This window comes from Dendrobates tinctorius, unplaced genomic scaffold (assembly GCF_039654945.1).
Source record: "Dendrobates tinctorius isolate UK_male_01 unplaced genomic scaffold, ASM3965494v1 ptg000132l, whole genome shotgun sequence".
NCBI classification, from domain to species: Eukaryota; Metazoa; Chordata; class Amphibia; order Anura; family Dendrobatidae; genus Dendrobates; species Dendrobates tinctorius.
In genome coordinates, this window is record NW_027361800.1 from 4,808,989 (window position 1) to 4,832,230 (window position 23,242).

The window sequence follows — 23,242 nt, forward strand, 5'->3', positions numbered from 1 at the left end:
TTGACCGTAATCCGAACAGCAGATATACGATACTGTTTAAGAAGCGGACAGCTCTATACGGTGTATGGAAAAATGGAAATGTCCGTATATGTATTTACGGATTCACACACACACGCTGTCTCTGTATAGATTTGACCGTTATCCGAACAGCAGATATACGATACTGTTTGAGAAGCGGACAGCTCTATACGCTGTATTGAAAAATGGAAATGTCCGTATATGTATTTCTGGAGTCTCACACACACACTGTCTCTGTATAGATGTGACAGTAATCCGAACAGCAGATATACGATACTGTTTGAGAAGCGGACAGCTCTATACGGTGTATGTATTGAAAATTTTAAATCTCCGTCTATTTTTTTCCGGAGTCACACACACACGCTGTCTCTGTATAGATGTTTTCAAATAATTTTATTGTTTTTTTTAGAAATAAACAGGGCAGGGAAAGGAAGGTTGGAAGGGAGGGAAGGGAGTGGGGAATAAACAACCTTGTACAGGTACGGAAAAAAAATTTAAAAACTAGAGAACCCACAAATAGGCATAGAATAACATATATCGAATAACAACATAAAAGAAAAAAAAAATCGACAATCCTTATTATGGGGTAACATTCTTGGAAGGAGATACAGCATCCCAGTACTAAAGCGCCCAGGTTTAAACTTCAAAATATAATGCCTCATGTTAAGTCTCTTTGATATGAAATTTGTTGTTCCAGGTCTTCCATTTTTTTGAGTATTTGTGAATGTGATTGTTGTTAATCGCAAATCTGCGTTCTAAATCGCTGTGTTGGCCTATCTTGTCAAGTATGTCTGAAAACTTGGGAACCTCTGCTTTCTTCCACCATTGTGCTAACATGGTCTTGGTCACTAAGAGGATGTGTATGATAATGTGCCTTACCGAATCATCAAATTGTTCCATGTCTAATGAAAGAAGTGCTCTTTCGGGTGTAATTGTGAAGTCCTTAGCAATGAGGTTAATGTGCTGTGTGACTTGAAGCCAGATGTTTTTGATTTTTGAACAACCCCAGAAAATATGGTAGAGGTTCCCTTGGTGTCCACAATATCTCCAGCACAAGGAAGATAGCTCTGTGTTAAAATGCGATAACCTTGTCGTGGTATAGTACCACCTATTTAACAGTTTGAAATAACTATCATGAAGACCCATTGATATGTTGGAATTGTAAGTGTTTTGATGGCATCATTCCAGTTCTCGAAACGGATATCAGCACCAAAATCAGACTCCCATCTCTTCATGTATATGTTTTTGTGGCTCGTTAGGTCCTTGACGACAGATCTATACAAATTACGCAGACTCCAGAGGTTTTTATTTTTAAGGTTGCACAATATTGAAGATAGCATTTCATAATTCAAAGTCTTCCCTTTTATGAATTTCAAAATTCTGTCTTTCAACATGGTGTAAAAGACTAGCTCAGATGATGGTAAATTATATTTAACCCTGATCTCACCGAATTTCAGGAACTCCACTCCACTAAAAACATCCCCCACCCTTTTAATTCCAGATTTCCCCCAAACCTCCGGTATCGGGAGATCATCCATCAGTGCCAATGAAGATAGAGGCAACTTTAAGATTTGCTCTGCTTTTTTGATATTTTTAGTCGGCTTAATGAGATCCCTCCAGGCTGAGATTATCGGCCGGAATATAGGATGAGATGAGTTTGCACTGGGCTGTTGCAGAAGGAAGTGAGGAACCTCTATCACTAGTATCACTCTCCAAGCCATACCAAGCTGGATGCGTCATGTTTTCAGTAAACCAGTGCCAGCTCTGTTTGATGAGCGAGGCCTGATAATAAGCATATATGTTGAGCAGTCCTGCGCCCCCATGTTTTTTATTTTTGTACATCAAGTCTGCAGATATTCTTGCTTTTTTACCTTTCCAAATAAATAGTCGGATGAGCTCTTGAGCTTTATCAATGGTTTGGCGCGGAAAGCTAACTGGTAAAGTCCTAAACATGTATAAAATTTTGGGAAGGATAAAAGTTTTGACTGCCAGAATCTTCCCAAAGATGGAAGTCTCTAGCTGAGCCAAAAAGGATAGATCGCCTGTTATAGTCTTTATAATGCTGTCTAAATTGGCCCTAACTGTGGCTTGGATTGATCCAGCTATTCTAATCCCTAGATAGACAATCTCTTTCTCCTCCCAAATGAACTGGGTTTGAGCGTCTCTGTATAGATGTGACCGTAATCCAAACAGCAGATATACGATACTGTTTGAGAAGTGGACAGCTCTATAAGGTGTATGTATGGAAAATTTTAAATCTCTGTCTATTTTTTCCAGAGTCACACACACACGCTGTCTCTGTATAGATGTGACCGTAATCCAAACAGCAGATATATGATACCGTTTGAGAAGCGGACAGCTCTACACAGTGTATGTATGAAAAATTTTAAATCTGTCTGTTTTTTCCAGAGTCACACACACACGCTGTCTCTGTATAGATTTGACCATAATCCAAACAGCAGATATACGATACTGTTTGAGAAGCGGAGAGTAGAGTTGAGCGAAACAAGTCGGTCAGATTCAAAAATCGACGACTTTTGACAAAATCGGGATTCGCCGATCGAAACCCGACCATAGCGTGAGGTCGGCCATGATGTTGCCGATCAGAGTGCCAAAGTCGCGTTTCAAATGATGCTTTCAGCGCCTTTTCTCAACCAATGATGGAGGACGCACACTGTGGGCAATGCGATGACATGGGCAGTGGCCACCACCATCTTAGCGAAGGGCATTGAAGTGATTGGCTGGCTTTGTGTGGCGTCACAGTGGGTATAAAAGGCTGTGACCGCCGACCGCCATCTTACTTTTGCCGATCTTAGCATAGGGAGAGGTTGCTGCTGCTGATTCTGAATAAGGGAGAGCGATAGGCAGGGAAGAAGAAAAAAAACTGCTTCTGCTGATAGCGCTTTTCACTGTACAGTTACTGTGCAGTGAAAGGGGAGGATTTTTGCTTTTGTGCAGCAGCGCTGGTGGTGATTAGGCTGCCTTTTAAGGCTACCTGCTAGCTGCATCGCTGTGCGCACACTGCTGTTCAAACTGTTTTTTTCAAAGCACTCCAACTTTTATTATTTTGTCTTGGTGAGTTACTGAGCGTTCATTTTTTCACACACCTAATAGCGGTGTACGCTCCTCACACACTACCGTGTACCGGCTGGTAACACGGACAAATAGAAGCTATCTGGGTGTGACTCTGGAAGAAAAAGCCAAGGAGTTTTTCCGTTTTTCCAGACCTACACCTTAGACTCCTGTCTGCTTTTCAGTTTCGTATATCTGCTGTTTGATGACGGTCAAAACTAGACAGAGACAGCGTGTGTCAGTCCCTATAGAAATAGACGGAGATTGACAATTTTCCATACGGACACTGTATAGCGGTGTACGCCCCTCTCACACTACCGTGTGCTGGCAGGTATCACGGACAAATAGAAGCTACCTGTGTGTGACTCTGGAAAAAAAGCCAAGGAGTTTTTCCAGACCTACACCTCAGAGTGCTGTCCGCGTTTCAAACAGTTTTGTATATCTGCTGTTTGATTATGGTCAAAACTAGACAGAGACAGCATGTGTCAGTCCCTATACAAATAGACGGAGATTGACAATTTTCCATACACACACTGTATAGAGCTGTCTGATTCTCAAACAGTATTGTATATCTGCCGTTCGCATTACAGTCACATCTATACAGAGTCAGCGTGTGTGTGGGACACTCCATATATACATATACGGAGATTGTTAGTTACACAAAAAACGTATACAGCTGTACACTTCTAAAACAGTATATCTGCTTGTTGGATTACGGTCCAATACATACTGTGACAGCGTCTGTGAGTAACAAAATATATACGTAGATTTAATTTTTTTCATACACCTTACACAGCTGAATGCTCCTCATACAGTACCATCTCTCTGCTGGTATTTTTGGTACATTTTCCCAAACATGAGGAAGTATGGTGGAAGAGTCCGCGGACGTGAGCAGGGGGGCGCAGCTGGTACTGATGGTGGTGGTGCATCGGCTGGTTCTGGCAAAAGCACAATTGCGGCTAAGGCAGGAAGTGTTGAGCCTGCGTCATCATCTGGCCCAAGAAGGCCTGTAAGGTTGCCTTTTCTTGGAGTTGGAAAACTGCTTTTAAAGCTGGAGCATCAGGAACAGGTTTTGGCATACATTGCCGAAACAGCCACCAGCTCTATTGCCTCCTCTTCTGAACGTTCGAAACCTGCAAGCACGGAGTCATCAGTGCAGGGTTCTGGTCAGGAAAAACACCTTTCCTTGTGTCCTTCACCCCCCACCAAAAGTTAAGGATGCAGCAGCCCACACTTCAGATTACTCTATGGAGCTCTTTTCACATGCCTGTGTCTACCGTGCGCAGTGTCATCAAGAAGTTTAAAGCCCATGGCACTGTGGCTAACCTCCTTAGATGTGGACGGAAAAGAAAAATTGACAAGAGATTTCAATGCAAGATTGTGCGGATGTTGGATAAAGCTGCCCTGCAGTCCGAGGGTACAACCGTGTCAACCCGTACTATCCGTTGGCATCTGAATGAGAAGGGACTGTATGGTAGGAGACCCAGGAAGACCCCACTTCTTACCCCGAGACATAAAAAAGCCAGGCTGGAGTTTGCCAAAACTTCCCTGACAAAAGCCTAAAACGTTTTGAAAGCATGTTCTCTGGTCAGATGAGACAAAAGTAGAGCTTTTTGGGCAAAGGCATCAACATAGAGTTTACAGGAGAAAAAAAGAGGCATTCAAAGAAAAGAACACGGTCCCTACAGTCAAACATGACGGAGGTTCACTGATGTTTTAGGGTTGCTTTGCTGCCTCTGGCACTGGACTGCTTGACCGTGTGCATGGCATTATGAAGTCAGAAGACTACCAACAAATTTTGCAGCATAATGTAGGGCCCAGTGTGAGAAAGCTGGGTCTCCCTCAGAGGTCATGGGTCTTCCAGCAGGACAATGACCCAAAACACACTTCAAAAAGCACTAGAAAATGGTTTGAGAGAAAGCACTGGAGACTTCTAAGGTGGCCAGCAATGAGTCCAGAACTGAATCCCATAGAACACCTGTGGAGAGATCTAAAAATGGCAGTTTGCAGAAGGCACCCTTCAAATATCAGGGACCTGGAGCAGTTTGCCAAAGAAGACTGGTCTAAAATTCCAGCAGAGCATTGTAAGAAACTCATTGATGGTTACCGGAAGCAGTTGGTGGCAGTTATTTTGGCTAAAGGTTGTGCAACCAAGTATTAGGCTGAGGGTGCCAATACTTTTGTCTGGCCCATTTTTGGAGTTTTGTTTGAAATGATCAATGTTTTGCTTTTTGCTTCATTCTCTTTTGTGTTTTTTCATTTAAGACAAATTAAATGAAGATAATAATAACAAAGAATTTGTGTTTGCAATCATTTTCAGGAAGAAACTGAGTATTATCTGACAGAATTGCAGGGGTGTCAATACTTTGGCCACAACTGTACAGAGATTTCAAATTTGGCCAACACTGTATACAGCTGTACGCTTGTGTTACATTACCCATTTACAGCTTTTCATATTCTTGTGTAATTCATACTGGGCCTGAGAGCGTTTGTGTCTGCCTCCTGAAATGTATACGTAGATTCAGAATGTTTACACTATACTATATATACCTTGTATCTGGTGATATTGTACCCTTTTTCACCTTTTTATTTTATTGGGTAATCCCTAAAAAGGCAAAGTCGCTCCTCTCTAGTGGACAGCTCTATACGGTGTATGTATGGAAAAATGTAAATCTCTGTCTATTTTTTTATGGAGTCACACACATATAGCATGTATTTGTCCGTTATACCAGCTGGTACACGTTAGTGTGTGAGGAGCGTACACCTCTATACGGTGTGTGAAAAAATGAATGCTCGGTAACTGTGCAGAAAAAAGAATAAAAGTATTTTTGCTTTGAAAAAAGCAGTCTGCACAGCAGTGTGCACACAGAAATGCAGCTATCAGGTAGCCTTATAAGGCAGCCTAATAACTACCAGCGCTGCTGCACACAAAAAAATCCTCCCCTGTCACTGCACACTAACTGTACAGTGAAAATCGCTATCAGCAGAAGCACAGATTTTTTTTTCTTTCCTGCCTAAACACTCTCCCTATTGAGAACGAGCAGCAGCAACCTCTCCCTATCCTAAGATCGGCAGAAGTAAGATGGTGGTCGGTGTTCAGGGCTTTTATAGCCACTGTGACGCCACACAAAGCAAGCCAATCACTGCAATGCCCTTCTCTAAGATGGTGGTGGCCGCTGCCCATGTCATCGCGTTGCCCACAGTGTGCGTCCTTGCTCATTGGCAGAGAAAAGGTGCCTGAAAGCATTATGGGAAACGCGATTTTGGCGCTCGGGTTGGCGACCGCATGGCCGACCTCACGCTATGGTCGGGTTTTGATCGACGAAACTCGACTTTAGCGGAAGTCGGCGACTTTTGAATTTGACCGACTCGTTTCGTTCAACTCTACTTATCTGTTATAATTCCACCAGCGGCATTAAAACCTGGTCTGACAGAATGCTAGCAGCAGGGCAGGCCAGGACCTCCAAGGCGTAGAGAGACAGTTCGTGCCACGTGTCCAGCTTGGATACCCAATAATTAAAAAGCACAGAGGAATCCCGGAGGACATTTGTACGATCTGCAAAGTACTCCCTCACCATCTTCCCAAACATTGCACTTCTTGTGCCAGCACACCTTGCCTCTGTGCCGCCACGATGGGAGGGTTTGAGAAAACTGTCCAAGAACTTTGCCATTGTTCCCCTGCCTGAGCTGGATTGTATTTTTGTCTCTCTCGCTTGAACTCCTTGGTTGTACAATAAACTCTGACGTCTGCTGCCAGTGTTCTCACATGGGAATTTTTTCAGTAATTCCGCTACAACGGCCCTCTGGTACTGCAAAATTTTTGTACACCTCTCTGCCTCTGGAAGAAGAGATTGAAAGTTCAATTTGTAGCGTGAGTCTAGAAGTGTCACCAACGAGTAAGGAATGTCACCGAAATTTTTTCTAATGCGAGGGTCACGGGAAACGCAGCGCAACATAAAGTCAGCCATGCGTGCCAGACTGCTAACAGGCAAGACTTCCGTGCTCTCACCAACAGGATGACTGACCATGCTGTCCTTCTCATCCTCCTCCCTGTCCTCAGGCCATCCCCGCTGGCCAGACTGTATGACAGCTGTGCTTGTAGTACCATCTGTAGTGCATGAAAGTAGCTCCTGTTCTTCCTCCTCCTCCTCATTGTCTACCAATTCACATTGTGGCGACATGAGGCTGGGCTTAGTGCAATCACCCTGTATGGTTCCTTGCTCTATGTCCTCATGCTCTGCCTACAATGCATCCTCTTTAATTGTGAGCAGAGAGGTTTTCAGAATGCTGAGAAGCGGGATGGTGACTCTAATTATGGTGTCATCGACGCTCACCATCTTGGTGCAGTCCTCAAAGTTCTGGAGGATGGTACATATGTCTGACGTCCATGTCCACTCCTGAGGTCTTATGTGTGAAATCTGAACTGAATATTGACAGCCTTGTTGTTGCTGGTAGTCTACAACTGCCCTCTTCTGCTCACAAATCCTTTCCAACATATGCCGTGTAGAGTTCCAAAGCGTGGGGACATCACACACCAGTCGGTGAGCAGGAAGCTGCACATGCTGCTAAAGCACGGCAAGGGCGAATGAAGCTGTAGCTGACTTCCTAAAATGGGTAGACAGACAGCGTACTTTCAATAGCAGATCCGGCAGCTCCGGGTAGCTTTTGAGAAAATGTTGAACCACGAGGTTAAGCACATGGGCCAGGCAAGGCATGTGTGTGAGCTCACCTTACCTCAGAGCTGCCACCAGGTTCCGGTCACACATGACCATGCCTGGCTGTAGGTTCAGCGGTGTCATCCAAATATCTGACTGCTCTTTCAGCGCTGTCCACAACTCTTCTGGATTGTGCGGTTTGTCACCTATGCAGATTAGCTTCAGCACAGCCTGTTGCCGCTTTGCTGAGGCAGTGCTGCAGTGCTTCCAGCTTGTGACTGATGTGTTCATTTCGGAGATGGAGACTGAAAAGGAGGAGGAGGTGCATGAGCTGTAGACTGGGGGCAAGTGTGATTGATGTAGGGCCCGCAATCCTCGGTGTCGGGAGGACGTATTCCAGTCGTCGGCGTCGGGAGGACGTATTCCATCACAATGACCGACTGGGTCCCGTGTTCCATTATGTTAAACCAGTGTGCCGTCAATGAGATGTATCATCGCTGCCCACAAGCACTTGTCCACGTGTCCGTGGTTAGGCTGACTTTCCCTGTAACAGCATGGTTGAGGGCCTGGGTAATGTAGTGGGACAAGTGCTTGTGTAATGCCGTGACGGCACAACAGGAGACATAGTGGCAGCTAAGCACAGAGTCCTTTTTTAAGACGGACACCAAATCAGGTTGCAGAAAGCTTACATCTCCATGAGGCTAAAAGGCAACATTTCGACTGCAAGGAGACGAGAAATGTGCAAATTTACTACTGTGTTCTTTGGTGTGCTGACTGGATATTTCCACTTGCGCTCCAAGCACTGGGGTATGGACAACTGAACGCTATGCTGTGACTAAGACGTGAACGTGCTTGTTAATGGTGCTTTTTGAGTTTGTGTGCAATGACAGATGCAGGGCAGGAGTCATCTTTGCATGCACCTTGGACAGTGGATTTGCTTGCATGCACAACAGCGGAAGAAACAGTGGTATCACCCGCCGACATTGTTCTTGGAGCCTGGGGTTTGGCCAACAAAGTCGAGTGCTTTGCTGCCCTGTGCCTGAACATGCTGGTGGTGTACTGGCTGGTATTTTCACTACCCCTGCTGATGCTGGCATGGCCAGTGGTGCAAATGGCCTGTTTGAGATTATCGGCAGAGTCTTTTAAAACACCACCAGACTCTGGAACATCTAACAATTGTACTGGCAACTTCTGTCATGTTGGTGTTATGGGGACATTCAGTGTCTTCCTCTCCCACACCACCTTGTCAACTCACCCCGTGTTTCGAGGTTCCCCAAGGCTCAGTTCTAGGACCCCTACTCTTCTCCATCTCCACCTTCGGCCTGGGACAGCTCGTAGAATCCCACGGTTTGCAATATCATCTCTACGTCGATGACACACAGATCTACCTATCTCAACCTGATATCACCTCCTTAGTGACCAAAATCACACAATGTCTGTCTGCTATTTCATCCTTATTTTCTGCTCGCTTTCTAAAAGTGAACATGGACAAAACAGAATTCATCATCTTTCAATCATCTCACTGTACCCATCCACCAGAACTATCCATCAACGTTAATGGCTGATCACTTTCCCCAGTTCCGCATGATTGGTGCCTCGGGGTGATCCTCGACTCTGCCCTCTCTTTCAAGTCACATATCCAAGCCCTTGCATCCTCCTGCCGACTCCAACTCAAAAACATTTCCCGAATCCTTACATTCCTTGACCAAGAAACTGCACAAACGATTTTGCTAGCCCCCATCATCTCCCGCCTTGACTATTGCAACATTCTACTCTCTGGCCTCCCCTATAGCACTCTTGCACCACTCCATTATATCCTAAACTATGCTGCCCGACTAATCCACCTGTCTTCCTGTTATTCCCCAGCTTCTCTCTAAACCCTAAAACTATGACATACAAAGCCACCCACAACCTGTCTCCTCCATAAATCTGTGACATGGTCTCCCTGGACTTACCTACCTAACTTCGATCCTCTCAACATCTTTTTCTCGACTCCCCTCTTATCTCTTCTTCCCCCAACCGCATGCAAGACCTCCCGTGCTTCACTCATACTCTGTAACTCTCTGCCCCAACACATCAGACTACCGCCTACCATGGACACAGTCAAAATGAACCTGAAGAACAACCTCTTCCGACAAGCCTACAACCTGCAGTGATCCTCAGTCTACTAAACTGAACGACCAGCTCTACCCTCTCCTAGTGTATCCACACCCATCCCCTGTAGACTGTGAGCCCTAGCGGGAAGGGTACTCTCTCCTTCTGTACTTGCATGTGCCTTGTATTGCTCATGTTTAATGTACTTGTCTATGTCTGCCCTTTTTTCACTAGTAAAGCGCCATAGAATAAATGGCGCTATAAAAGTGACTAATAATAATATAATCCACCACCTCATCTTCCACTTCTGCACCCTGGTCCTCCTCCTGACTTTCTGGCTATTGAGTCTCAACATGATCTACCTCTTGTGAAATGTTTCCACTGTCGCCTTCGCGTGACCGTGGCTGCTCAAATATTTGGGCAGCACTACATGCAATATCATCTTGCCCCGCTTCAAGTGTACCATGCAAGAGGCCCGAATCTATAAATGGCAAAGTGAACAGCTCTTGTGAGTGTCTAAGTGTGGGATCAGTTGTCTATAGGCAATCGGCCTCAAGGACACCGTTCTCTCCTGGTTCTCCTCCTATCTCTCTGACCGCTCCTTTACTGTATCTTTTGCTGGCTCCTCCTCCTTTCATCTTCCCCTTACTGTTGGGGTTCCTCAAGGATCAGTCCTAGGCCCCCTCCTCTTCTCTTTGTATACTGCCCCTATTGGTCAAACAATCAGTAGATTTGGTTTCCAGTACCATCTCTATGCTGATGACACCCAATTATACGCTTCTTCTCCTGACATCACGCCAGGCGATTGTCTAACATCATGTCCTCACTATATCTGAAACGAAACCTGTCAAAGATTGAACTCCTTGTGTTTCCTCCTGCTACTAATGTACCTATACCCGACATTGCCATTTCCATGTGTGGTTCTACCATTACTCCCCAGCAACATGCCCGCTGTCTTGGGGTCATACTTGACTCTGAGTTTTCCTTTGTCCCCCGCATCCGATCACTGGCTCGCTCTTGTTATCTTCACCTCAAAAACATTTCTAGAATTCTACCTTTTCTTACTTTTGATTCTGCAAAAACTCTGACTGTTTCTCTTATTCATTCTCGTCTTGACTATTGTAACTCCCTTCTAATTGGTCTCCCTCTTACCAAACTCTCCCCCCTCCAATCTGTCTTGAATGCAGCTGCCAGGATCATATTCCTCACCAATCGTTACACCGATGCCTCTACCTTGTGCCAGTCATTACACTGGCTACCCATCCACTCCAGAATCCAGTACAAACTTACTACCCTCACCCACAAAGCTCTTCATTGCTCAGCACCACCCTACATCTCCTCCCTTGTTTCAGTATACCATCCTACTCGCGCCCTCCGTTCTGCTGATGACCTGAGGTTAGCATCCTCAATAATCAGAACCTCCCACTCCCGTCTTCAAGACTATACACGTGCTGCGCCAATTCTTTGGAATGCACTTCCCAGGTCAATATGATTAGTCCCCAATCCCCACAATTTTAAGCATGCCCTGAAAATGCATTTATTCAGACTGGCCTAACGCCTCAACACATTAACCTAATCCATCCCTATGTGGCACAGCCAAAAGTTTTTTACCATAACCAGGTTCCTCGCATCATGTTCCCACATGCTTTATGCATCCATTAGCCCTCTGCATCCATACTGTTACACACTTAACATTATGGCTGGTCCATACAATCAGGGCAACTGTTAACACCCACCTTTCGTGTCTGCCCTTTTTTCCTCATAGATTGTAAGCTTGCGAGCAGGGCCCTCATTCCTCTTGGTATCTGTTATGATCTATGTGATTATTGTTATGCTGTAATGTATATTGTCTGTACAAGTCCCCTCTGAAATGTAAAGTGCTGCGGAATATGTCAGCGCTATAGAAATAAAATTTATTATAATTTATTATTATTAATCGGCATGGTGGGAGGAAGGAAGATCAGGGTAAGGAATATGCGGTCCAGACTCATGGTTACTCAGACTTGACCGTGTGGAAGACAAGGTGCTGGTGATGGTGGCAAAGTGACTGGTGGTGGCAAAGTGATTGTATGCATTATCTGTTATCCAACCAACAACCTTTTGACACTGCTGTGGGTTCAATAAGTGGTGTGCTGATGCGTTCCCCTAGTAATTGGGACAGGAAGGTCGAGCGAGAAAATGTGGGTGTTTGGTGTGGCCCAATTTCAGCTTGCCAACAACCTCAGCCTCTGCAGCACCATCGCCATCACGTTTGCTTCCCTGTCCCTTGCCACACACCTTGCCCCTTTTAAATGTCCTACATTATTTTCCACGTTCACTCCAAAAGGCTGAACTTTGAGCAAACTTATATGTTATCCGTGTGTGGGAAACCCAGAGTTTAAAATATCTGGCTGGTAGGTAAAAAAAATTTTTTTTTTCAAACTGGTGTCAATAACTTTAGTAAGAGACAGGAAAAACAGTTCAATGGAGGACTCAAATACCACGATTTGTAGCACACAGATACTGTAGATGAGGCATCTGAGACACAACCCAAAAAAATCAATGGAAACCAGATACCTTATGCATATTAAAACTGAGCTGGGTCACCTGATCAAGCCTGTAAGGAGAAGATTAACCCTTTTTGTGTTGCCTGTCAGCAGGTCTCACAATGTATGTAAATTGTCCAGTCCACATAAAAATGGTGAGCACAATATATACGATATTCCATAGAAATGGCTTCTTAGTGGGATACCACATATCCTCCACATATCACCACCACTAGAACACCAGGGTGAATGTGTTCTGTGATGCAACAGCTATGTTATTTTTTGTGGTCTCAGCAGAGTTCACCTATCGTTTCTTGTGTGTCTCTCCCCCTCAAAATGAGGAGTACAAATAAATATCAATTATTAAAAAATTATAGGGTTGTACAGGAAGTGCAAATGGATAGTCATAGTATGGCACTGTGCCCTGTCAACACTAGAGTACCTTTTGTTTAATTACCAGCATTACATAAAAATTTTAAAATGCAGATGAAGTTTATAGAAAACCACAATCTATGTCCTCCCAGCATTCCTCTGTACACATCTCAATATTTAGATCACTATTAGCGTGATCTATTTCCCTTTAACATTTCTCTGTCTTCAGATCACAGATATCACAACATGCTTCAGCTGCAGGGAAACGAGTATGGCCTACGATAGAACAGTTCTGAATTACATTTTTCAGTGAGAAACATTAATTAGTGATAAAAAAAAATATTTCTCTAGAACACAGTCGGTGGTCACTAAGGCCTGTTTCACACATCAGTTTTTTCCTTCAGTTAAAATCCGCTAAAGTGGCGGACAACGGATCCATTCTTGGACTGATGACAACGTATGTCACCGGACCGTTATTTTAACGGATCCGTCGAAGGAAGAATTTTAAAGGAACCGCTGCCTGGGGAGGAGGAGGGGGGAGAGAGAGAGAGAGAATTTTTTTGCCACGAGAACAGAGTTTAGGGTTAAATTTCCGAGCGAGTCAAATCCTCCGGGCATGCGCAATGTCAAATGCGGACCCGGCCGCCGAAAAAACGTTGCATGGTCCGTTCAGGCATGTTGGCGGATGCCAAAGTTTTGGCGGATCCGCAAAAAAATGGATCGAACGGATGGCCATCTGTCAAGATCCGCCGGTAATGCAACTCAATGGGAAAAAAACGGATCCGCCAATCAAAATGGCGGGTCCATTTTTTTTGCACAACGGCGGATTTTGACAGATTTCACAAAACTGATGTGTGAAACAGGCCTTAGTAGTCCCCCCCCCCATTTAGTGGAATATGAAGGTGTTGAGATTCATTTGTAGGAATCCAGATATTAACCAAACAACAAATATAAGTTGGAACAGATTATTGAAGACATTTAAACAAGTTATTCAACATTTATTTAGCCTCCCTTGACAGAACAGTAGAACCATAATCGTGCTGTATCACAGTACTAGACCAAGAAGAAAACAGAAACTCTTGGTGCAATAATGCAACTGCCCCACAATAAAGGTGAACTGTACTACAATGCTGTGAACAGGATAAATTGTCCAATGTCTGATGCCAGACTCCTTCAAACATCAACTACCTGCTGGTGATCATCACCAGTGTTAAGCAAAAAACAAAAATAATTTATTTTTTTTAAAGGAGTCCCTGGGCCCATATGTGAATTGTGAATCTCTGTTATTACAGTTTCCAAGTTGTGTTTGTGTCATCAGAGCTTAATTTTAAATTCAGATGGTTGGATGATTGCAGATGACCTGGAGGATTTAAAGCGTGCTTTTAAGATAGTATTAGGATCAACTTCAGGTGGAGGATTTTAAGTAACACTGGAGGAGGAGTAGTTTGTGTTTCTTCGACATTAACCTTCCTTCTTTGATGGGGTGTCACTTAATCTTACAAGAATGGGCTGGTCTGATGTTATCACACTACCATTAAAAGGAAGATTGCATTTCATTGGTTGTCTATCTAGGTATCTGTTACATTTTTTGTAGGCACCAAATGCATCTTCCTTTCTTACAAACACAACCGAGGCAACTCCGGAACTCAAAAAGCAGGTGCGCTTCAATCGAGGCACAGCATACACAGAAAAGCTCCATGATATCTTCCTCTGAGACTCTTGGATGCACATTATTAATGGTCATTTTTGTGCCTTCTAAAGAGCTAAATACAGACTCTTCATGAGTGGGCCCTACTGATAAACTGGCCTCCTTTGTGACAAGTGTCCGTGACATGTTAGAGCCTTTGTGTGCACTAAAGGTGGCGATTGGCGAAGTGTCGTGCTGAGTAGACATGGGAGCTGTGTATGCACCATTCTGTTACACTTTAATAAGAGGTAAAGATTTCCCAAGAAAAAATGAATTTCCAGACAATCACAGCCTTTTTTGAACTTTGTTTGCAGCTGTGATCTTCATCTTCTTGGTGGGGTTGTGTTAAAGTTCCAAGTCATCATCAATACCATAATCGTCCATACCTTGTAAAGAGGAAATCAGTTGTTTCCCAGGTTCGTGGTTAACTACGTTTATTGGCATTCCTTTAACAGTGTTCGTTACATTGGAACAAATATTTATCGGCTGTGACATATGGATATTATTGGTAATATGTAAGGATGAAGATGAAGAACCTTGTGCCATGGGTGTGTTGATGGTAACGGCCAGTGCACTCCTCTTTAAACTGAGTTTTTCACAAGCGTCCATCAGTTTGGCTTTCCTCCAACACTGAGCTGCTTTGTATTATTCAGCATCTCATGAGCATGTTTCACTTTGCCCTATATACAGACACGTGTGTCTTTAGATGCAAATTTCTTATGGGCATATTTTATGCAGAGCTTCAGACGCGCATCTGTTAGACCAACCTTCTGACAGGCATGAAACTCTTTCTGGCAATTGGAGGTGGGTGGCTAAACGACTAATCATTGTAGGCTGTATCCTGTATCTCATATCTCCCATAGCCACCGCTGGTATTAATCCTGTACGTTCCCATTCCTGCCGTCACCATGCCCCTTTTCCTGATCACTTCATCCAACGTCTTGTCCGCCATATTTTTGCTAGAAACATGTACCTTCCCAACAGCAACTGTAGGAAACCATGTTACTGTTTTCCAGGGTGTTTATGATGCCTGTAAAAAAAAAGTTTACACGCTATGTTGATGTGTACTCCCCAGGGGGAAATGTTTGGCGGCCCATACACATAGTGTATGGGCATTCCAAGTATAGGAGACCCGCTCCTTTGTAATGGGAAACATTTTTTTATGAGGCCCTCCTCCACATAAATTCCAAGGGGGATTGGAGTGCCTGCAAATGTGGACCAGGCCGTGCATTCACTTCATCGGCAAACTTTATGGTAGGAAAAAAAATTAATAATGGGAACTTTTGTTTCATGTGGCCATCCAGTACATGTGTTCAAAAGCTTATTGTATTGCATGTGAATTTGGTGCAAGGCAGGCCTTGCACTCAACGCATAGGCTAACAGTATGGCAGAACCAAATGAATAATGTGAACTTGGTTTTCCTGTGGCCATCCAGTACGTGGGTTCAGAGGCTTATTGGGGTGCATGTAACTTTGGTGCAGGGCAGGCCTTGCATTCAATGCATAGGCTAACAGTATGGCAGTACCAAAAGAATAATGTGAACTTGCCTTTCCTGTGGCCATCCAGTACATCATTTCAAAGGGTCATTGGGGTGCGTGTAACTTTGTGGCAAGGCGGTCCTTGCATTCAATGCATAGGCTAACAATATGGCAGTATCAAATGAATAATGTGAACTTGGTTTTCCTGTGGCCATCTAGTACGTGGGTTCAAAGGCTTATTGGGTTGCATGTGACTTTGTGGCAGGGCGGGTCTTGCATTCAATGCATAGGGTGATAGTATGGCAGTAGCAAATGAAAAATAATGGGAACTTTTGTTTCATGTGGCCATTCAGGACGTCTGTTCCAAGGGTTATTGGGGTGCATGTAACTTTGGGGCAAGGCAGCCCTTGCATTCAATGCATAGGCAAACACTATGGGAGACCCACTGTAATGGGAACTTTTTTTCAGGAGACCCTCCTGTACATCTTATGAAAGGGGTATTAGGGTGTGTCCTAATTTTTGACAGCCCAGCCACTCAATGCATAGGCAATAACAGTATAGGAGACCCTGTGTTTAATAATGGCCCATTAAGAATAGTAATGCCTACTAATGCCCCTATAAAAATAGTTTTACTGACTTTAAGGGTCACTCCTTGATAAATGAAACAAGATGTATATGATGATGTGTCACACACCACATGGCCAGCTAAAGTTGTTAAATATTGCAATGACATTTCCCAGTAAATGCATTTGTATTGGTTGAGAGCAATGGTAAGGTTGAAAAATGCATCAAAAATGCTATGTGTGAACATAGTCAAAGTGGTGGAGGAACATTTTTTTTTTTTTTGGGGGGGGGTTATTTCTTTTGCCTTACATACAAATTATTACTCTGGAAAGGATGTCCCTTAACATATTTCCCTGTAAAATCCGTTTTGGTTTCGTTTTTGTATGTTTTTGTGTGCACCTGGAAAAGTGGCGTCACACTCTGACAACATTGGTCACAGCAGTGACCTAGGAGTCAGAAATGCTTCCATGGGCCTTCCCCATGATGGTCCCATGTCGTTAGTGCACTGTTCCCATACATGTACGATGTTTGATACTCTAGAAAGACTTCCGAGGGGATCGCAGCAAAAATATTGAATTTTCCATAGACTAAAATTGGACTCGTTGCATGGGTCGCTCATCACTAATTATTAACCTTTTCCTTGTCAGTGTATTACTACATGTGCCACTTTATCTTAAAATCTACATGTTTGTATCTGATTTGTCTATACAATAATATAAAAAATAATAGGAATGTACTCACCAAATAGGAAGCTATTCCTGCTCCAATAAGAAACCCTGCATACACATCCACTGAATGACTACGATATTGGGTGATTTGAGTTAAGCCACATACTCCAGCAGCAATGGAAAAGGAGAATACTAGCAGTGGCTTCAGAAGTTTTGTACTGTCTGATATGATGGAGTTAAAGTACATCTGCAAGATCAATAATACAGAAATGTTTATGCGTTAATCTCATTACGTAAGATGCAATTTCCACACCATTAATGTAGGCCTGGTCCATCAGTGCATCAGGATATCCCTCTGAGGTCCGAATTCATGGCCCTAACACAATAATTGACCCCAATGATCAAACTCAAGACAACCCCATTTGAGGCTATGTGCCCACGGTGCGTGTTAAAACGCACACCAAAAACCAGACTCCTTCCCAGAAATCGCGCGTTTTTTTCAGCGCGATTTCACCGCGATTTTACCGCGATTATGATCATGATTTTGCCGCGATTTTCGTGTGCGATATTCAAGCACTTTCCAAGCGATCTGAAGCATCGCTTGGAAAGTGATTGACAGGTTGGTCACACTCGTCAAACATAGAATGTTAAAATGCTAACAAAAAATAAAAAAATCGGTGTACCTTCCGGCGTCCCGCGCTGCATTCCCGGGCCTCAGCGTTCCCAGTAATGCCTTGCGAGACCTGTGATGACGTAGTCTCGCGTTGCTATAGCGATCTCGCGAGACCACGCCATCACTGGACCATGCCGCAAGGCATTACTGGGAACGCTTAGGCTGGGAATGCAGCGCGGGACGCCGGAAGGTAAATATACCCCGATTTTTTATTTTTTATACTTTTGTTTACTGGGGTATGGTACCCAGGGCCTGGAGGACAGTCTCCTCTCCTCCACACCGTGGGTACCAACCGCACATGAGACGCTTAACTTTCCGCATGGTGGGCATAGCCACATGCGGGAAGTAAGCGATTCTCATGCATTCCTATGGGTGCGGAATCGCGGCAATTCTTTGCGATTCCGCACAAAAGAATGAGCATGCTGCGATTTTTTCCGCGATGCGATTCCGCCGCGGAAAAAAGCACAGCATTAGCACAGCATGTGAGGAATGCCATAGGAATGCATGGGGGGCGTTCTGTACACTATTTTTAAACGTTTTCGCTGCGTTTTCGCGCCGAAAATCGCTGCAAAAACGCTTAAAAATCGCTACGTGGGCACACAGCCTTAAACTGACTTCAAATGGGGTTGGTCTTGAGTGCACAAAGTGCACAATGATAGCAACAAAGGTTGCAAGCAGTTAAAAGTGATTGTTAAGTTTTGTAAAGATGTGGGTTGGCTTTCAGGTTCTTTTCCTCTTCTCTGAAAAAGGAAACTAATTTGACACTGTCTACCATATACAGTTTGCTTTTTTATATTAGTTTTGGTCCATTCTTTGAGATACTGGCTAGTTCACTTTATAATCTAGTTTCCTCATTGTTATACTATAGAGGCGATTTATTATTCATTTGTTTGTGCAAATATGATGCATTCCGAAATTAGTGACTTTTTTTCTTCTAGAAATGTTTCAAGAAGTGTCAAGTAAAGTGGATGATGCTAAGTGTGGATTTATTAAAGCTGAAACCTCTACGCAAGTGAAGGTATGTGCACTGCACACTAAAGATTGACAGTTCATACCAAGTGTGAGCTCACAGATGCTGCCAACAAAGAGGGACAGGACCTGGGCAGCTTCAGAGTGCCACTTGCAGGCTCTAAAGCATAAGGTAACCAGGCAATGGATTGCAAGCTATAGAATTAAAAAATTATAGAATTGCAATTTTATCCTTTAACCCTTTCACCCACCAAGCCTGTTTTGACCTTCATGACCATGCCAAATTTTACAATTCTGAAAAGGTGTCACTTTATGAAGTAATAACTCTGGAACACTTCAATGGATCTCACTGATTCTGAGATTGGTTTTCGAGACATATTGTAATTCATGATAGTGGTAAAACTTGTTTGATATGAACTGCACTTATTTGTGAAAAAATTGGAAATTTGGCAAAAATTTAGAAAATTTTATCAATTTTCAAACTTTTAATTTTTGTGCCCTTAAACCAGAGAGTTCTGTCACACAAAATAGTTAATAAAACATTTACCACACGTCTACTTTATATAAGCACAATTCTTGAAGTATATTTTTTTTGTTAAGAAGTTGGAAAGGTTAAAAGTTTACCAGTGATTTCTAATTTTTCCAACAAAATTTACAAAACTATTTTTAGGGACTGCATCACATTTGAAGTGATTTTGAGGGACCTATATGAAAGAAAATACCCAAAAGTGACAGATTATAAAAACTGCACCCTTCAAGATAGTAGAAACTCCCAACAAATGAGCACATTTTGCAAACTAGACCCCTGACGGAACTTATCTAGATATGTGCTGAGCACCTTGAACCCCCAGGTGATTCACAGAAATATATAATGTAGAGCCATGAAAACAAGAAAATTCACATTTTTTCCACAAAAATGTTCTTTTAGCCCCCAATTTTTTGTTTTCACAAAGGTAACAGAAGAAATTAGAACCGCAAATTTTGTTGTGCAATTTCTACTGAGTACAGAGATACCCCATATGTGGGGGACAATTACCATTTGGGTGCGTGGCAGGGCTCAGAAAGGAAGATGTTTTGGAATGCACACTTTGATGGAATGGTCTGTGGGTGTTATGTCAGGTTTGGAGAGCCCGTGATGTGCCTAAACAGCAGAATTCCCAACAAGTGACCCCATTTTGGAAACTAGACACCTCAAGGAATTTATCTAGCCATGTGATAAGCACCTTGAACCCCCAGGGGCTTCACAGAATTTTACAACGTTGATCTGTGAAAATGAAAAGAAATGTATTTTTCCACAAAAACGGGGTTTTAGCCCCAATTTTTTTCATTTTTACAAGTATACCAGGAGAAAATTTGTTGTGTAATTTTTCCTGAATACACTGATACCCACTATGTGGTCGAAAACCATTTTTTAGACATAGTGCAAAGCTCAGAAGGGAACAAGCCTATATTGGAGTTAAGATTTTGCTAGAATGGTTTGAGGGTGCCATGTCATATTGGCAGATACTGTGAGGTGCCAGAACAGCAGAACCCCCCATATGTGATTTCATTTTACAAACTACATCCCCCAATTAATTCATCTAGGGGTGCAATGAGCATGTTGACACCACATGTGCCTCACAGAATTTGATACTTTTGGGTGAAGAAAGAATAATTAGATTTTTACCACCTAAATGTTGTTTTAGCTAGAAGTTTTTAACTTTTCTAAAGGCTAAAAGGAAAAAATGGACCTCAGTTTGTCGTAAAAATTTCTCCTGAGTGTGCCAATACCCTATATGTAATCAGGAAATACTTTTCCGGCACAGTGCAAAGCTCAAAAGTGAAGGAGCGCCATATTATAGTGCAGATTTCACTGTTATGATTGGCAAGTGCCAAACCCCTCCTAAGTGACCCCATTTTGCAAACCACAGCTCTCTATGAATTCATCTAGTGGTGCAGTGATCATATTGCCAACAAAGATGTGTCACAGAATTTTATACCATTGGGCAGGGAAAAAAGTAGATACATTTTCACCACTAAAATTTTGTTCTAGCCCCCAGATTTTACATTTTCACATGGGAAAGTAGGTAAAAATGGCACCAAAATCTGTACCACATATGTAGAAATACCCCATATGTGGCTGTACAGTACTGCTTAGCCACAGAGAGAGACTTGGGAGGGACAAAGCGCTATTTGCCTGATGGAGTGCAGGTTTTCCTAGAATAGTTTGAAGACTCCATATACAGAGCCCCTAAGTGCTAGAAGAGCAGAAAACCCCCTCAAGTGACCCCATTTTGGAAATGATACCCCTTTAGGAATTTCTGTTCTCCCATGGGATTGCCTCCTGTCTGCGGCGCGCTACTGAGAGCATGTGTTCAGGCATTAATGACTCCAATAGCCCACACCTGGGGTCTGTCATCTGGTCCCAGGCTATGTCTAGCATCACCTGGCCGGGTCTAGGGGTCGGCGGTGGTTCTAGGGGTCCCAGCAGAGTCCCGTTCCCCCAGGGCGGCACCTGTATTTGCTCCTTTCGTATTGATGTTGTCTGCCGCTGCATCCGAGGTCGAGGGTGCTGGTGATGTGGGCACCCGCGACCTGGTGGCTTTCTCCATTACTATCTCCTTCCACTTGGTTATCGCGGCCATCTGTGTCTGCAAGAAGCGGCATGTCAGTTCCTCCACTTCTCCTTCCAGAAGCGCCAGGTTGGTAGCAGACAACCAGTTGAAACCTCTGTCTTTCTGACTGGGGGAGCCTTCTGCTTCCACCCCACGCCCAGCAGGCCTCCGTTCACCGCTCGCCATGGCGTCTTCCTGGTACTGACGCTTCTTGTTCGCCCCGTTTCCCCCTGGATCTTTCTCCACCCACCTCTGTGGGTGGTGCCTTTTCCCTTTGCTACTGTAAAAGGCCAGGAGGCTGACCCCCTGGCCGTCGGCCATGTTTGGGTCACATAGTAGTAGATGCAGGGGATGGCCATGATTCTTTGCACCCTGGTTCTGGTACCACCTACGACGACATGCCTCACTGTGCACCGTGTGGGGCAGTAATAGCAGCCATCTTTACAGTTCAACAAATTCACACTCGTGCACATTCCTTTAGGTGCATGGGGCCCCGGTTAAAGGGTCGGTTCATTCTGTTTGTGATGCCAAGATGGATTGCCAGCCAGGGCAGTGGGGATACTCAGTACCGGCCTGCGTCTTAAAGGGGAATTGTTACAGCAGCCATGACCTGATCCATGGCCCTGGGTGTCCAATAAAATGTATAGTGAAAAATGGATAATAAAGTGTTATAAAGTTTATAATAAAGTGTTCGTGACGCCAGTTGTGGTATTCGGTCAGGCGACCGACGATGCTATGCAGATCCTCTGGGATGATGACAGGCACAGAGATGGTTGAGCTCTCCACAGGTAGAGCTGTATCCGAGGGCAGTTTGGATGTAGATGTTAAAGGTGAGGATGGTGAATGTGGTGCAGGGTAGGTGACACAGAAATGATCAGAGGACACAGCTGGGTGCAGTTTCCAAAGCTATACTCACAGTTCTCGTGTGCACAGATGCTCGCTTGGCACTGTGTCCTCCAGGTGAGAGGTCCAGCAAACTCTGAGGTAGATTGGGATGCACCTTTACAGGACTCCTTTCTGTATGTTCCTCTCCTGGCTGTCTCACTGTGCTGGTTTTCCTTCCTTCCTGTCCAACACCTCACAGTCAGCGTCCCAAGCCAGCAGCCATGGACCTTGTCAGGCGACGTCCTCTCTGCATCCCCTTGCTCCTATATAGCTGCCTTTTCAGCGAAATAACTATGGCTGTGGCTGAAGCACCTAGAGGTGCCCCTGCCTCCGGCTTTCTAGCTGAGTCTGGTGATTCTCCACTAGTCTTGGGGGCCTGTACCCCACTGCGACCTGGTCTCTCCAGTTCTGAATCCAGGCCCCACGGGTGGCATCCGCACTTCCCGTGCCCCTGAGACCCCTTCTACCTTCTGGGAGCTTCCTTCAATCTGTTTCTCTCTTTCTGTAGCTCCTTTTGACAGGGAGCTGCCTTACAGCACGTCTCTCCGCCTTCCTTTCCTCAGACATCTTTCTTTTACTCTCTCTGCACTGTTCTCCACTCTCTCTAAGCTCCTCCCCTTCTCCTACCTTTCCCACCCACTCCCCCAACATCCTGTACTACCTAGCCTGGGATGAGACCATCGTCACTTAGGGTAGGTCCAGGGTGCACTGCTCGAATAGTCTGTGTTGGGTGCAGGTGTTATAGACCTGGGTGGTGCCACCTCCTTACCTGAGAGTGGGGTACCACATCTTTGGATAAGATGCAGTACCTCTGTGGTGACTGAATCCTCAGGGGCACCACACTTTACGCTGAGCACTTATATCAAAGTTTCCATCTAAATCTCCAAGTGACATGATTCAGATGAAACCCCCAAGGGATCCATTCTCTATAATGAGGCAGCATAGTTACTCTGGACTCTGTCTGGCCTCTGTTCAGCTGTGTATTTCG

General features: G+C 44.2%; 1 protein-coding gene across 2 annotated transcripts in view; it reads right to left on the reverse strand.

The window, feature by feature from the left end:
- Window positions 1-23,242, reverse strand: part of PLPPR3 (phospholipid phosphatase related 3) — a 381,927-nt gene that overhangs the window by 76,849 nt on the left and 281,836 nt on the right. For both annotated transcript variants that reach the window (XM_073543392.1, XM_073543391.1), the window contains one exon: window positions 17,207-17,380. In XM_073543392.1, coding sequence (XP_073399493.1) covers window positions 17,207-17,380 — 174 coding nt within the window. The remainder of the gene's footprint in view (window positions 1-17,206; window positions 17,381-23,242) is intronic.